Genomic DNA, 16588 nt, shown 5'->3' on the forward strand with positions numbered 1-16588 from the left:
AGGGCAAGGAGATGCGTCAGTTATCGCCAGGAGAGAAAGACTAAGATCTAGTGGGCTTGTGGCTCTTGGACCAGCAGGAGGGGATCGGTAGGGCGCTTGTTCAGGGCAGGAGGGTGGGTTCCCAGAATCTCACTGGACCACAGACGGAGTCTGTTTTCCCAGACTGAAGAGACTCGCTGCTCCTGTCGGACCCTGAGTGTCCAGGTCCTGCCCTTCGCTGTGCAGTGGGGTCTGGGACTGGACTGGAGTCTGACCAGCACCGGTAAGGAGGGGGACTGGTCTGGGACTGGACTGGAGTCTGACCAGCACCGGTAAGGAGGGGGACTGGTCTGGGACTGGACTCTGACCAGCACCAGTAAGAAGAGGGACTGGACTCTGACCAGCACCAGTAAGAAGAGGGACTGGTCTGGGACTGGAGTCTGACCAGCACCGGTAAGAAGAGGGACTGGTCTGGGACTGGACTGGAGTCTGACCAGCACCGGTAAGAAGAGGGACTGGACTCTGACCAGCACCGGTAAGAAGAGGGACTGGACTCTGACCAGCACCGGTAAGAAGAGGGACTGGAGTCTGACCAGCACCGGTAAGGAGGGGGACTGGTCTGGGACTGGAGTCTGACCAGCACTGGTAAGGAGGAGGACTGGTCTGGGGCTGGAGTCTGACCAGCACCGGTAAGAAGAGGGACTGGACTCTGACCAGCACCGGTAAGAAGAGGGACTGGAGTCTGACCGGCACCAGTAAGAAGAGGGACTGGTCTGGAACTGGACTCTGACCAGCACCGGTAAGAAGAGGGACTGGACTCTGACCAGCAGCGGTAAGAAGAGGGACTGGAGTCTGACCAGCACCAGTAAGAAGAGGGACTGGTCTGGGACTGGACTCTGACCAGCACCGGTAAGAAGAGGGACTGGTCTGGGACTGGAGTCTGACCAGCACCGGTAAGAAGAGGGACTGGTCTGGGACTGGACTCTGACCAGCACTGGTAAGAAGAGGGACTGGTCTGGGACTGGAGTCTGACCAGCACCGGTAAGAAGAGGGACTGGTCTGGGACTGGACTCTGACCAGCACCGGTAAGAAGAGGGACTGGACTCTGACCAGCACCGGTAAGAAGAGGGACTGGTCTGGGACTGGAGTCTGACCAGCGCCGGTAAGGAGAGGGACTGGACTCTGACCAGCACCGGTAAGAAGAGGGACTGGTCTGGGACTGGAGTCTGACCAGCGCCGGTAAGGAGAGGGACTGGTCTGGGACTGGACTGGAGTCTGACCAGCACCGGTAAGAAGAGGGACTGGACTCTGACCAGCACCGGTAAGAAGAGGGACTGGAGTCTGACCAGCACCGGTAAGGAGGGGGACTGGTCTGGGACTGGAGTCTGACCAGCACTGGTAAGGAGGAGGACTGGTCTGGGGCTGGAGTCTGACCAGCACCGGTAAGAAGAGGGACTGGTTTGGGACTGGACTCTGACCAGCACCGGTAAGAAGAGGGACTGGTCTGGGACTGGAGTCTGACCAGCACCGGTAAGAAGAGGGACTGGAGTCTGACCAGCACCGGTAAGGAGGGGGACTGGTCTGGGACTGGAGTCTGACCAGCACTGGTAAGGAGGAGGACTGGTCTGGGGCTGGAGTCTGACCAGCACCGGTAAGAAGAGGGACTGGTTTGGGACTGGACTCTGACCAGCAGCGGTAAGAAGAGGGACTGGAGTCTGACCAGCACCAGTAAGAAGAGGGACTGGTCTGGAACTGGACTCTGACCAGCACCGGTAAGAAGAGGGACTGGACTCTGACCAGCAGCGGTAAGAAGAGGGACTGGAGTCTGACCAGCACCAGTAAGAAGAGGGACTGGTCTGGGACTGGACTCTGACCAGCACTGGTAAGAAGAGGGACTGGTCTGGGACTGGAGTCTGACCAGCACCGGTAAGAAGAGGGACTGGTCTGGGACTGGACTCTGACCAGCACCGGTAAGAAGAGGGACTGGACTCTGACCAGCACCGGTAAGAAGAGGGACTGGTCTGGGACTGGAGTCTGACCAGCGCCGGTAAGGAGAGGGACTGGACTCTGACCAGCACCGGTAAGAAGAGGGACTGGTCTGGCACTGGAGTCTGACCAGCGCCGGTAAGGAGAGGGACTGGTCTGGGACTGGACTGGACTCTGACCAGCACCGGTAAGAAGAGGGACTGGAGTCTGACCAGCACCGGTAAGGAGGGGGACTGGTCTGGGACTGGAGTCTGACCAGCACTGGTAAGGAGGAGGACTGGTCTGGGGCTGGAGTCTGACCAGCACCGGTAAGAAGAGGGACTGGTTTGGGACTGGACTCTGACCAGCACCGGTAAGAAGAGGGACTGGAGTCTGACCAGCACCAGTAAGAAGAGGGACTGGTCTGGAACTGGACTCTGACCAGCAGCGGTAAGAAGAGGGACTGGACTCTGACCAGCAGCGGTAAGAAGAGGGACTGGAGTCTGACCAGCACCAGTAAGAAGAGGGACTGGTCTGGGACTGGACTCTGACCAGCACTGGTAAGAAGAGGGACTGGAGTCTGACCAGCACCAGTAAGAAGAGGGACTGGTCTGGAACTGGACTCTGACCAGCAGCGGTAAGAAGAGGGACTGGACTCTGACCAGCAGCGGTAAGAAGAGGGACTGGAGTCTGACCAGCACCAGTAAGAAGAGGGACTGGTCTGGGACTGGACTCTGACCAGCACTGGTAAGAAGAGGGACTGGTCTGGGACTGGAGTCTGACCAGCACCGGTAAGAAGAAGGACTGGTCTGGGACTGGACTCTGACCAGCACCGGTAAGAAGAGGGACTGGACTCTGACCAGCACCGGTAAGAAGAGGGACTGGTCTGGGACTGGAGTCTGACCAGCGCCGGTAAGGAGAGGGACTGGACTCTGACCAGCACCGGTAAGAAGAGGGACTGGTCTGGGACTGGAGTCTGACCAGCGCCGGTAAGGAGAGGGACTGGACTCTGACCAGCACCGGTAAGAAGAGGGACTGGTCTGGGACTGGAGTCTGACCAGCGCCGGTAAGGAGAGGGACTGGACTCTGACCAGCACCGGTAAGAAGAGGAACTGGTCTGGGACTGGAGTCTGACCAGCACCGGTAAGAAGAGGGACTGGTCTGGGACTGGAGTCTGACCAGCACCAGTAAGAAGAGGGACTGGAGTCTGACCAGCACCAGTAAGAAGAGGGACTGGTTTGGGACTGGAGTCTGACCAGCACCTGTAAGAAGAGGGACTGGTTTGGGACTGGAGTCTGACCAGTCTTTGTAAGAAGAGGGACTGGTTTGGGACTGGACTCGGACCAGCACCAGTAAGAAGAGGGACTGGTCTGGGACTGGACTCTGACCAGCACCAGTAAGAAGAGGGACTGGTCTGGGACTGGAGTCTGACCAGCACCGGTAAGAAGAGGGACTGGAGTCTGACCAGCACCGGTAAGAAGAGGGACTGGTCTGGGACTGGAGTCTGACCAGCACCGGTAAGAAGAGGGACTGGAGTCTGACCAGCACCGGTAAGAAGAGGGACTGGACTCTGACCAGCACCGGTAAGAAGAGGGACTGGTCTGGGACTGGAGTCTGACCAGCGCCGGTAAGGAGAGGGACTGGAGTCTGACCAGCACCTGTAAGAAGAGGGACTGGTTTGGGACTGGACTCTGACCAGCACCGGTAAGAAGAGGGACTGGAGTCTGACTGGCACCAGTAAGAAGAGGGACTGGTCTGGAACTGGACTCTGACCAGCACCGGTAAGAAGAGGGACTGGTCTGGGACTGGAGTCTGACCAGCGCCGGTAAGGAGAGGGACTGGTCTGGGACTGGACTGGACTCTGACCAGCACCGGTAAGAAGAGGGACTGGAGTCTGACCAGCACCGGTAAGGAGGGGGACTGGTCTGGGACTGGAGTCTGACCAGCACTGGTAAGGAGGAGGACTGGTCTGGGGCTGGAGTCTGACCAGCACCGGTAAGAAGAGGGACTGGTTTGGGACTGGACTCTGACCAGCACCGGTAAGAAGAGGGACTGGAGTCTGACCAGCACCAGTAAGAAGAGGGACTGGTCTGGAACTGGACTCTGACCAGCAGCGGTAAGAAGAGGGACTGGACTCTGACCAGCAGCGGTAAGAAGAGGGACTGGAGTCTGACCAGCACCAGTAAGAAGAGGGACTGGTCTGGGACTGGACTCTGACCAGCACTGGTAAGAAGAGGGACTGGAGTCTGACCAGCACCAGTAAGAAGAGGGACTGGTCTGGGACTGGACTCTGACCAGCACTGGTAAGAAGAGGGACTGGTCTGGGACTGGAGTCTGACCAGCACCGGTAAGAAGAAGGACTGGTCTGGGACTGGACTCTGACCAGCACCGGTAAGAAGAGGGACTGGACTCTGACCAGCACCGGTAAGAAGAGGGACTGGTCTGGGACTGGAGTCTGACCAGCGCCGGTAAGGAGAGGGACTGGACTCTGACCAGCACCGGTAAGAAGAGGGACTGGTCTGGGACTGGAGTCTGACCAGCGCCGGTAAGGAGAGGGACTGGACTCTGACCAGCACCGGTAAGAAGAGGGACTGGTCTGGGACTGGAGTCTGACCAGCGCCGGTAAGGAGAGGGACTGGACTCTGACCAGCACCGGTAAGAAGAGGAACTGGTCTGGGACTGGAGTCTGACCAGCACCGGTAAGAAGAGGGACTGGTCTGGGACTGGAGTCTGACCAGCACCAGTAAGAAGAGGGACTGGAGTCTGACCAGCACCAGTAAGAAGAGGGACTGGTTTGGGACTGGAGTCTGACCAGCACCTGTAAGAAGAGGGACTGGTTTGGGACTGGACTCTGACCAGCACCGGTAAGAAGAGGGACTGGAGTCTGACTGGCACCAGTAAGAAGAGGGACTGGTCTGGAACTGGACTCTGACCAGCACCGGTAAGAAGAGGGACTGGACTCTGACCAGCAGCGGTAAGAAGAGGGACTGGAGTCTGACCAGCACCAGTAAGAAGAGGGACTGGTTTGGGACTGGACTCTGACCAGCACCGGTAAGAAGAGGGACTGGAGTCTGACCGGCACCAGTAAGAAGAGGGACTGGTCTGGAACTGGACTCTGACCAGCACCGGTAAGAAGAGGGACTGGACTCTGACCAGCAGCGGTAAGAAGAGGGACTGGAGTCTGACCAGCACCAGTAAGAAGAGGGACTGGTCTGGGACTGGACTCTGACCAGCACTGGTAAGAAGAGGGACTGGTCTGGGACTGGAGTCTGACCAGCACCGGTAAGAAGAGGGACTGGTCTGGGACTGGACTCTGACCAGCACTGGTAAGAAGAGGGACTGGTCTGGGACTGGAGTCTGACCAGCACCGGTAAGAAGAGGGACTGGTCTGGGACTGGACTCTGACCAGCACCGGTAAGAAGAGGGACTGGACTCTGACCAGCACCGGTAAGAAGAGGGACTGGTCTGGGACTGGAGTCTGACCAGCGCCGGTAAGGAGAGGGACTGGACTCTGACCAGCACCGGTAAGAAGAGGGACTGGTCTGGGACTGGAGTCTGACCAGCGCCGGTAAGGAGAGGGACTGGTCTGGGACTGGACTGGAGTCTGACCAGCACCGGTAAGAAGAGGGACTGGACTCTGACCAGCACCGGTAAGAAGAGGGACTGGAGTCTGACCAGCACCGGTAAGGAGGGGGACTGGTCTGGGACTGGAGTCTGACCAGCACTGGTAAGGAGGAGGACTGGTCTGGGGCTGGAGTCTGACCAGCACCGGTAAGAAGAGGGACTGGTTTGGGACTGGACTCTGACCAGCACCGGTAAGAAGAGGGACTGGTCTGGGACTGGAGTCTGACCAGCACCGGTAAGAAGAGGGACTGGAGTCTGACCAGCACCGGTAAGGAGGGGGACTGGTCTGGGACTGGAGTCTGACCAGCACTGGTAAGGAGGAGGACTGGTCTGGGGCTGGAGTCTGACCAGCACCGGTAAGAAGAGGGACTGGTTTGGGACTGGACTCTGACCAGCACCGGTAAGAAGAGGGACTGGAGTCTGACCAGCACCAGTAAGAAGAGGGACTGGTCTGGAACTGGACTCTGACCAGCACCGGTAAGAAGAGGGACTGGACTCTGACCAGCAGCGGTAAGAAGAGGGACTGGAGTCTGACCAGCACCAGTAAGAAGAGGGACTGGTCTGGGACTGGACTCTGACCAGCACTGGTAAGAAGAGGGACTGGTCTGGGACTGGAGTCTGACCAGCACCGGTAAGAAGAGGGACTGGTCTGGGACTGGACTCTGACCAGCACCGGTAAGAAGAGGGACTGGACTCTGACCAGCACCGGTAAGAAGAGGGACTGGTCTGGGACTGGAGTCTGACCAGCGCCGGTAAGGAGAGGGACTGGACTCTGACCAGCACCGGTAAGAAGAGGGACTGGTCTGGGACTGGAGTCTGACCAGCGCCGGTAAGGAGAGGGACTGGTCTGGGACTGGACTGGACTCTGACCAGCACCGGTAAGAAGAGGGACTGGAGTCTGACCAGCACCGGTAAGGAGGGGGACTGGTCTGGGACTGGAGTCTGACCAGCACTGGTAAGGAGGAGGACTGGTCTGGGGCTGGAGTCTGACCAGCACCGGTAAGAAGAGGGACTGGTTTGGGACTGGACTCTGACCAGCACCGGTAAGAAGAGGGACTGGAGTCTGACCAGCACCAGTAAGAAGAGGGACTGGCCCGGAACTGGACTCTGACCAGCAGCGGTAAGAAGAGGGACTGGAGTCTGACCAGCAGCGGTAAGAAGAGGGACTGGAGTCTGACCAGCACCAGTAAGAAGAGGGACTGGTCTGGGACTGGACTCTGACCAGCACTGGTAAGAAGAGGGACTGGAGTCTGACCAGCACCAGTAAGAAGAGGGACTGGTCTGGGACTGGACTCTGACCAGCACTGGTAAGAAGAGGGACTGGTCTGGGACTGGAGTCTGACCAGCACCGGTAAGAAGAAGGACTGGTCTGGGACTGGACTCTGACCAGCACCGGTAAGAAGAGGGACTGGACTCTGACCAGCACCGGTAAGAAGAGGGACTGGTCTGGGACTGGAGTCTGACCAGCGCCGGTAAGGAGAGGGACTGGACTCTGACCAGCACCGGTAAGAAGAGGGACTGGTCTGGGACTGGAGTCTGACCAGCGCCGGTAAGGAGAGGGACTGGACTCTGACCAGCACCGGTAAGAAGAGGGACTGGTCTGGGACTGGAGTCTGACCAGCGCCGGTAAGGAGAGGGACTGGACTCTGACCAGCACCGGTAAGAAGAGGAACTGGTCTGGGACTGGAGTCTGACCAGCACCGGTAAGAAGAGGGACTGGTCTGGGACTGGAGTCTGACCAGCACCAGTAAGAAGAGGGACTGGAGTCTGACCAGCACCAGTAAGAAGAGGGACTGGTTTGGGACTGGAGTCTGACCAGCACCTGTAAGAAGAGGGACTGGTTTGGGACTGGACTCTGACCAGCACCAGTAAGAAGAGGGACTGGTCTGGGACTGGAGTCTGACCAGCACCTGTAAGAAGAGGGACTGGTTTGGGACTGGAGTCTGACCAGTCTTTGTAAGAAGAGGGACTGGTTTGGGACTGGACTCTGACCAGCACCAGTAAGAAGAGGGACTGGTCTGGGACTGGACTCTGACCAGCACCAGTAAGAAGAGGGACTGGTCTGGGACTGGAGTCTGACCAGCACCGGTAAGAAGAGGGACTGGAGTCTGACCAGCACCGGTAAGAAGAGGGACTGGTCTGGGACTGGAGTCTGACCAGCACCGGTAAGAAGAGGGACTGGAGTCTGACCAGCACCAGTAAGAAGAGGGACTGGTCTGGGACTGGACTCTGACCAGCACCGGTAAGAAGAGGGACTGGTCTGGGACTGGAGTCTGACCAGCACCGGTAAGAAGAGGGACTGGTTTGGGACTGGAGTCTGACCAGCACCGGTAAGAAGAGGGACTGGTCTGGGACTGGAGTCTGACCAGCACCGGTAAGAAGAGGGACTGGAGTCTGACCAGCACCGGTAAGAAGAGGGACTGGAGTCTGACCAGCGCCGGTAAGGAGAGGGACTGGTCTGGGACTGGAGTCTGACCAGCGCCGGTAAGGAGAGGGACTGGTCTGGAACTGGACTCTGACCAGCACCAGTAAGAAGAGGGACTGGTCTGGAACTGGACTCTGACCAGCACCAGTAAGAAGAGGGACTGGTCTGGGACTGGAGTCTGACCAGCACTGTAAGAAGAGGGACTGGTCTGGGACTGGAGTCTGACCAGCACCGGTAAGAAGAGGGACTGGTCTGGGACTGGACTCTGACCAGCACCGGTAAGGAGGGGGACTGGTCTGGAACTGGACTCTGACCAGCACCGGTAAGGAGGGGGACTGGTCTGGAACTGGACTCTGACCAGCACCGGTAAGGAGGGGGACTGGTCTGGAACTGGACTCTGACCAGCACTGGTAAGAAGGAGGACTGGATTCTGACCAGCACCAGTAAGAAGAGGGACTGGTCTGGGACTGGACTCTGACCAGCACTGGTAAGGAGGAGGACTGGTCTGGGACTGGACTGGAGTCTGACCAGCATCAGTAAGAAGAGGGACTGGACTCTGACCAGCACCAGTAAGAGGAGGACTGGTCTGAGACTGGACTCTGACCAGCACCAGTAAGAAGAGGGACTGGTCTGAGAATGGACTTTGACCAGCACCAGTAAGAAGAGGGACTGGTCTGGGACTGGAGTCTGACCAGCACCAGTAAGAAGAGGGACTGGTCTGGGACTGGAGTCTGACCAGCACCTGTAAGAAGAGGGACTGGTTTGGGACTGGACTCTGACCAGCACCAGTAAGAAGAGGGACTGGTCTGGGACTGGACTCTGACCAGCACCAGTAAGAAGAGGGACTGGTCTGGGACTGGACTCTGACCAGCACCAGTAAGAAGAGGGACTGGAGTCTGACCAGCACCGGTAAGAAGAGGGACTGGAGTCTGACCAGCACCGGTAAGAAGAGGGACTGGTCTGGGACTGGAGTCTGACCAGCACCGGTAAGAAGAGGGACTGGAGTCTGACCAGCACCGGTAAGAAGAGGGACTGGTCTGGGACTGGAGTCTGACCAGCACCGGTAAGAAGAGGGACTGGAGTCTGACCAGCACCGGTAAGAAGAGGGACTGGTCTGGGACTGGACTCTGACCAGCACCGGTAAGGAGGGGGACTGGTCTGGAACTGGACTCTGACCAGCACCGGTAAGGAGGGGGACTGGTCTGGAACTGGACTCTGACCAGCACCGGTAAGGAGGGGGACTGGTCTGGAACTGGACTCTGACCAGCACTGGTAAGAAGGAGGACTGGATTCTGACCAGCACCAGTAAGAAGAGGGACTGGTCTGGGACTGGACTCTGACCAGCACTGGTAAGGAGGAGGACTGGTCTGGGACTGGACTGGAGTCTGACCAGCATCAGTAAGAAGAGGGACTGGACTCTGACCAGCACCAGTAAGAGGAGGACTGGTCTGAGACTGGACTCTGACCAGCACCAGTAAGAAGAGGGACTGGTCTGAGAATGGACTCTGACCAGCACCAGTAAGAAGAGGGACTGGTCTGGGACTGGAGTCTGACCAGCACCAGTAAGAAGAGGGACTGGTCTGGGACTGGAGTCTGACCAGCACCTGTAAGAAGAGGGACTGGTTTGGGACTGGACTCTGACCAGCACCAGTAAGAAGAGGGACTGGTCTGGGACTGGACTCTGACCAGCACCAGTAAGAAGAGGGACTGGTCTGGGACTGGACTCTGACCAGCACCAGTAAGAAGAGGGACTGGAGTCTGACCAGCACCGGTAAGAAGAGGGACTGGAGTCTGACCAGCACCGGTAAGAAGAGGGACTGGTCTGGGACTGGAGTCTGACCAGCACCGGTAAGAAGAGGGACTGGAGTCTGACCAGCACCGGTAAGAAGAGGGACTGGAGTCTGACCAGCACCGGTAAGAAGAGGGACTGGTCTGGGACTGGAGTCTGACCAGCGCCGGTAAGGAGAGGGACTGGTCTGGAACTGGACTCTGACCAGCACCAGTAAGAAGAGGGACTGGTCTGGAACTGGACTCTGACCAGCACCAGTAAGAAGAGGGACTGGTCTGGGACTGGAGTCTGACCAGCACCAGTAAGAAGAGGGACTGGTCTGGGACTGGAGTCTGACCAGCACTGTAAGAAGAGGGACTGGTCTGGGACTGGACTCTGACCAGCACCGGTAAGAAGAGGGACTGGTCTGGGACTGGACTCTGACCAGCACCGGTAAGGAGGGGGACTGGTCTGGAACTGGACTCTGACCAGCACCAGTAAGAAGAGGGACTGGTCTGGGACTGGAGTCTGACCAGCACTGGTAAGAAGGAGGACTGGATTCTGACCAGCACCAGTAAGAAGAGGGACTGGTCTGGGACTGGACTCTGACCAGCACCGGTAAGGAGAAGGACTGGTCTGGGACTGGACTGGAGTCTGACCAGCACCAGTAAGAAGAGGGACTGGACTCTGACCAGCACCAGTAAGAAGAGGGACTGGTCTGAGAATGGACTCTGACCAGCACCAGTAAGAAGAGGGACTGGTCTGAGAATGGACTCTGACCAGCACCAGTAAGAAGAGGGACTGGTCTGGGACTGGAGTCTGACCAGCACCAGTAAGGAGAGGGACTGGTCTGGGACTGGAGTCTGACCAGCGCCGGTAAGGAGAGGGACTGGTCTGGAACTGGACTCTGATCAGCACCGGTAAGAAGAGGGACTGGTCTGGGACTGGAGTCTGACCAGCACTGGTAAGAAGGAGGACTGGATTCTGACCAGCACCAGTAAGAAGAGGGACTGGTCTGGGACTGGACTCTGACCAGCACCGGTAAGGAGGAGGACTGGTCTGGGACTGGACTGGAGTCTGACCAGCACCAGTAAGAAGAGGGACAGGACCAGTGTGGACACACCGAGCAGACCCACTGGTGATTCCTGGCTGGGCTGCAGGTACTGAGGCAGAGGGAGAGGGGTCCCCTGGACACAGGAGCTGGGTGTGGGGTTCAGACTGGGTGTTGGCAGGCAGGGGGAGTGTCGTGTGGACGGACAGGATGTTGCAGGTCAGTCCTGGACCGAGTGTCACCCCAGGGTCCACTGGCAGGGGTTCTGTCTGGGCCTGCAGCAGCAGGACTGGAGTCACCCAGGTGTCCATGTCAGAGGCGCCGTCAGACACAGCAGAGACAGTGTCCAGGGGGTCAGGTGTCTCCGTCTTGCTGTGCTGTTTGTTTATAAAGCTTTATAATTTATTATTCAATCCCCAGGTCTTGACCCATCATGGCCTCCTGATCGTCCCCCTCTCTGAACTGGCCTCACCCCTCTGCTCTCCTCCCCCTGAGAGCTGCTGTGTGTGAGAGGACTGGAGCATCATGCAGGTGGGGTACACACTGGTGGAGCAGGAGGGGATCCCCGTTACTGTCCAGAGCTCCGAGGGGAGAGCCCGGAGAAGAGCTCCAGAAGTGTAAGAGATGATTATTATTATTATTATTATTATGATGATGAATGAGCAGCAGATGAGTGGTTGAGAGGGGTGTGCTGCGCCCACAGCTGATGCTCTGACAGCTGGAGAGATGAAGCTCATGAACAGAGCACCAGCAGCAGCTCCGAGATTGAGGCTCACAGGTGGGATCCACGGCCCTTCCTCGTTTCCACTGCCCCTCCCTCCTCTCCCCACCAGGGGGAGCCGTGGAGCAGGAGGGGGAGAGGGCTGTGGGGGTGTCGGGGTGTCAGCGGGGGTCCGATCAGTAGGACAGAGTCCCTCGTGATGTCAGGTGTGTCTCTCCAGGGCCGGAGCTCAACACTGTGGTAACAGGGTCAGGGTTAGTCAGACTCTGCTCAAGCTTGGGCTGGTCCCTGGCTCACTGGGCTGTACTGCACTGTACTGTGTTTTTACCCTGCTCTCACTGGACAGTACTGCGCTGTACTGTGTTTTTACCCTGCTCTCACTGGGCTGTACTGCACTGTACTGTGGTTTTACCCTGCTCTCACTGGGCTGTACTGTACTGTGTTTTACCCTGCTCTCACTGGGCTGTACTGCGCTGTACTGTGGTTTTACCCTGCTCTCACTGGGCTGTACTGCGCTGTACTGTGGTTTTACCCTGCTCTCACTGGGCTTTACGGTACTGTTTTTACCCTGCCCTCTTCACACTCCGGGCCCAGGAGATCACACACTCAGGTATTTGAAGCTCCTTTGCCAGGCGGAAGGTTTTGGCGAGCGTCGATGGAGTCGGTGTTGCTGGTGTTTCTACCGGTCCGATCCCTCTCTCACACTGCAGCAGGCTCTGGAAAGTCCCTGCAGGGAGACTTCGAGCAGCGAATCAGCAGACAGTGCTGGTGCCGAGTCATCAGGTGTGAGGGAGAGGGCACAGAGTCTGACACTGCAGTGCTGTTCAGCAGCTCTCTGTCCATAGTCTTCAGACTAGGCTTCAACAGCAGGGCTGGGCAGCTTGTTCCCCACCCCCACCCCCCTCTGTGTACAGTAGAGCCTCCTGTCCTGACTGGAGGAGCTCACCCAGCTGTGTCTGGAGAGAAGCCAGGGTATCGGCTTCAACCACAGGGCTGGGCAGCCTGTTCCCCACCCCCACCCCCCTCTGTGTACAGAAGAGCCTCCTGTCCTGACTGGAGGAGCTCACCCAGCTGTGTCTGGAGAGAAGCCAGGGTATCGGCTTCAACCACAGGGCTCGGCAGCTTGTTCCCCACCCCCACCCCTCTCTGTGTGAAGTGTTAGCTTTTAACTGAATTAAATAAAATCTGTACAAACGAGCTGTGATTTAAGAACCAGAGGGGCGTCGTGATTGGCTGGTGAGGCAGAGAGGCGGTGACTCGGAGGGGGAGAGCTGTGATTGGCTGGTGAGTCCAGGGATGGACAGGAGTTTCCCTTGACTGTGTCTGAGTGCAGCTCGGTGTCGAAGCCCTGCAGCTCCAGAGGAGACCCGTCTTGACCCGCTGTCCCCTGGAGACCACTGTCCTGACCATGAAGACCTGCGCCTGGCCAGCTCTGGTCCTGGCAGCGCTGTCCCTGTCTGTTCAGGCTCAGGGTAAGACGAGCGCGGCTGGCGTCAAATGCACACACTCCTCCGGTGTTTTTGTTATTGTGGGTAACTGCAGTTTCCTTACTTACTTCCTTACTTTGTGAAATGTCATAACGTGTGACATGAATTGAAGACGAGGCAGAGATCTTCATCGCAACTTCTTTGTTGACAGAAGAGGCTCAGCTGTGTGAAGTATCTGATCGTAACGGTCTGGTGTGAGAGAGAGACAGATCACTGGGTTTACAGTGAGAGAGAGAGAGAGAGACAGGTCACTGGGTTTACAGTGAGAGAGAGAGAGAGAGACAGGTCACTGGGTTTACAGTGAGAGAGAGAGAGAGAGACAGGTCACTGGGTTTACAGTGAGAGAGAGAGAGACAGAGCCCAAAACAGAGCCCCCTGAGCCAGCTGGTCCTGAGGCTCACCGACCTGAGCCACACCGACACTAACCAGCATCAGCACAGCACTGCTAGAGCACCACAACTCAGACTCAACCACATCACAGCACAGATCAAACTGCAATATCTCACACACTGGGACACACACACACACAAACACAACATAAACTGGAATGCTACAGAACCTTAAACAGACAATACACACTAGCTGAATATTTGACCAAAATAAAAAATAACAAACAGAAACAGACCCTGACGAAGTACAGGCTCAGTGACCACAACCTGGCCATAGAAACTGGGCGACACAGGCAGACCTGGCTGCCCAGAGAGGACAGGCTGTGCTCCCACTGCCAGCAGGGAGAAATAGAGACAGAGGTGCACTTCCTACTGCACTGTGACAGATACTCTGGGATTAGAGAAACATTCTTCCTGAAATTCAGAAATCTAATCCCAGAGTTCCCACACCTGCCAAAACCACAACAGGTCCCAATCCTACTGGGAGAGGGAGGAGGGAACTCAGTTGATCTGGCAGCCCAGTATGTGATCTCCTGTCCCAGCCTGAGGAACAGTGAGTCCGTCTCCCAATAATGCTCCAGCCGCCTACAGTATATGTCAATATTATATAATATGTCTTTGTTGTAAATGTCTGTAACGTGTCTGTAGATTTTTTTACTTCTATTTTTTGTTTTGTTCTATGTTAATTTTATTATTTTTATTTGCTTTGGCAACACTGATTGTACCTATCGGTCATGCTAATAAAGCACCTTGAACTGAACTGAACTGAGAGAGACGGATCACTGGGTTTACAGTGAGGGAGAGAGAGAGACGGATCACTGGGTTTACAGTGAGGGAGAGAGAGAGACGGATCACTGGGTTTACAGTGAGGGAGAGAGAGAGACGGATCACTGGGTTTACAGTGAGGGAGAGAGAGAGACGGATCACTGGGTTTACAGTGAGGGAGAGAGAGAGACGGATCACTGGGTTTACAGTGAGGGAGAGAGAGAGACGGATCACTGGGTTTACAGTGAGGGAGAGAGAGAGACGGATCACTGGGCTTACAGTGAGGCAGAGAGAGAGACGGATCACTGGGTTTACAGTGAGGGAGAGAGAGTCAGTGACCCGTGTGTGACCTGTGTCCGGTCAGTGACCCGTGTGTGCCCGGTGTGTGACCTGTGTCCAGTCAGTGCCCCGCGTGTGTCCCGTCCCTGTCCAGTGCTGCACCGGGCGGTGGACCTGACCGCCTGCCTGTCCAACGACACGGAGTCGCAGGCGCTGGGCCAGCTGGACGGGGACCAGATGTTCTTCGTGGACCTGGAGCTGCGGCAGGCCGTCCTCACGCTGCCCCCCTTCGCTGACCCCTTCGCCCTGGGGCCGGACTCTGTGGCCCAGGCGCTGGCCAGCAGGCAGCTCTGCAGGAACAACCTGGCCACCGCCGCCCGCGCTGAGGGCTTCCCGCCAGAGACCGCCGGTGAGGGGCCGTGGGTCCGGGTCCGCTGCACACACAGGGTGGGGGTGACCCTGACCTTTCACCTTTCACCCTGGGACAGGAGGCTCTACTGTACGCAGAGGGGGGTGGGGGTGGGGAACAGGCTGCCCAGCCCTGTGGTTGAAGCCGATACCCTGGCTTCTCTCCAGACACAGCTGGGTGAGCTCCTCCAGTCAGGACAGGAGGCTCTGCTGTACACAGAGGGGGGTGGGGGTGGGGAACAGGCTGCCCAGCCCTGTGCTTGAAGCCGATACCCCGGCTTCTCTCCAGACACAGCTGGGTGAGCTCCTCCAGTCAGGACAGGAGGCTCTGCTGTACACAGAGGGGGGTGGGGGTGGGGAACAGGCTGCCCAGCCCTGCTGTTGGGGTCACTGTTATAGAGGGACATCTGGTGCTCAGTCCTCACTCTGGTGGGGGGCTGTCTGGTCCAGGAATGGCAGGGGAATACTGGGGTTCACCGCCTGGAGGGGGTGGGGGGCCCCCATCTGTCCTGCCGGGAAGCTCCGAGCTGTTCCCAGAGAGCAGCAGCTCTCTCCCCTGCGTGGGTCCGCCGGGGGTCACGATGGCGACTGACCCCCGATTCCTTCCTCTCCTCCCCGCAGAGCCCCCCGTGGCCATGGTGTACCCCAAGAGCGTGGTGCGGCCGGGGGAGCCCAACACGCTGATCTGCTCCGCCCAGCGCTACTACCCCTTCCCGCTGGGCCTGGCCTGGGCCCGGAACGGCGAGCCGGTCGCCGGGACGACCCCCCAGACGCTGTCGCTGGTCCGCAGCGACGCCACCTACAGCTGCTACTCGCTGCTGCCCTTCAGCCCCCGGCCCGGCGACGTGTACACCTGCCACCTGCAGCACCGCGCCCTGCGCCGGCCCCTGGTGGTGGCCTGGGGTGAGTCCTGCCCTACTGCCCTCCTGCCCCTGGGGGTGGCCTGGCCTGAGTACTGCCCTCCTGCCCCTGGTGGTGGCCTGGGGTGAGTACTGCCCTCCTGCCCTCCTGCCCCTGGGGGCGGCCTGGGGTGAGTACTGCCCTCCTGCCCTCCTGCCCCTGGGGGCGGCCTGGCCTGAGTACTGCCCTCCTGCCCTCCTGCCCCTGGGGGTGGCCTGGGGTGAGTACTGCCCTCCTGCCCCTGGGGGTGGCCTGGCCTGTGTACTGCCCTCCTGCCCCTGGGGGTGGCCTGGCCTGTGTACTGCCCTCCTGCCCCTGGAGGTGGCCTGGCCTGAGTACTGCCCTCCTGCCCCAGGAGCACAGATAGATAGATACCCCCTCTGTCTCTGTGGTGAGGGTGACCCTGCGCCCCGTGTGTCTCCTGTCCCCTCTGTCTCTCTGGTGAGGGTGACCCTGCGCCCCGTGTGTCTCCTGTCTCTCTGGTGAGGGTGACCCTGCGCCCCGTGTGTCTCCTGTCCCCTCTCTCTCTGTGGTGAGGGTGACCCTGCGCCCCGTGTGTCTCCTGTCCCCTCTGTGTCTCTCTGGTGAGGGTGACCCTGCGCCCCGTGTGTCTCCTGTCCCCTCTGTCTCTGTGGTGAGGGTGACCCTGCGCCCCGTGTGTCTCCTGTCCCCTCTGTCTCTGTGGTGAGGGTGACCCTGCGCCCCGTGTGTCTCCTGTCCCCTCTGTCTCTGTGGTGAGGGTGACCCTGCGCCCCGTGTGTCTCCTGTCCCCTCTGTCTCTCTGGTGAGGGTGACCCTGCGCCCCGTGTGTCTCCTGTCTCTCTGGT

The 16588-nt window shown here is 58.4% G+C and overlaps 1 protein-coding gene across 7 annotated transcripts in view; it reads left to right on the plus strand.

The window, feature by feature from the left end:
- Positions 1-16588, plus strand: part of LOC148662323 (uncharacterized) — a 30457-nt gene that overhangs the window by 2286 nt on the left and 11583 nt on the right. For 2 of the 7 annotated variants that reach the window (XR_015936691.1, XR_015936692.1), the window contains exons 1-3: positions 12584-13005; positions 14608-14862; positions 15483-15764. Coding sequence is in view for 3 of the 7 variants with exons in the window: in XM_088631908.1 (XP_088488034.1) it covers positions 12880-13005; positions 14608-14862; positions 15483-15764 (663 nt within the window). In the remaining 4 variants the exon portion in view is untranslated. Of the gene's footprint in view, positions 1-11232; positions 11430-12583; positions 13006-14607; positions 14863-15482; positions 15765-16588 lie in introns of those variants that run through there. The other 5 variants (XR_015936693.1, XR_015936694.1, XM_088631907.1 and 2 more) reach the window with 4 other exon arrangements.

This window comes from Lepisosteus platostomus, chromosome 5, assembly GCF_059453375.1.
Source record: "Lepisosteus platostomus isolate fLepPlt1 chromosome 5, fLepPlt1.hap1, whole genome shotgun sequence".
In the NCBI taxonomy this organism is placed as follows: domain Eukaryota; kingdom Metazoa; phylum Chordata; class Actinopteri; order Semionotiformes; family Lepisosteidae; genus Lepisosteus; species Lepisosteus platostomus.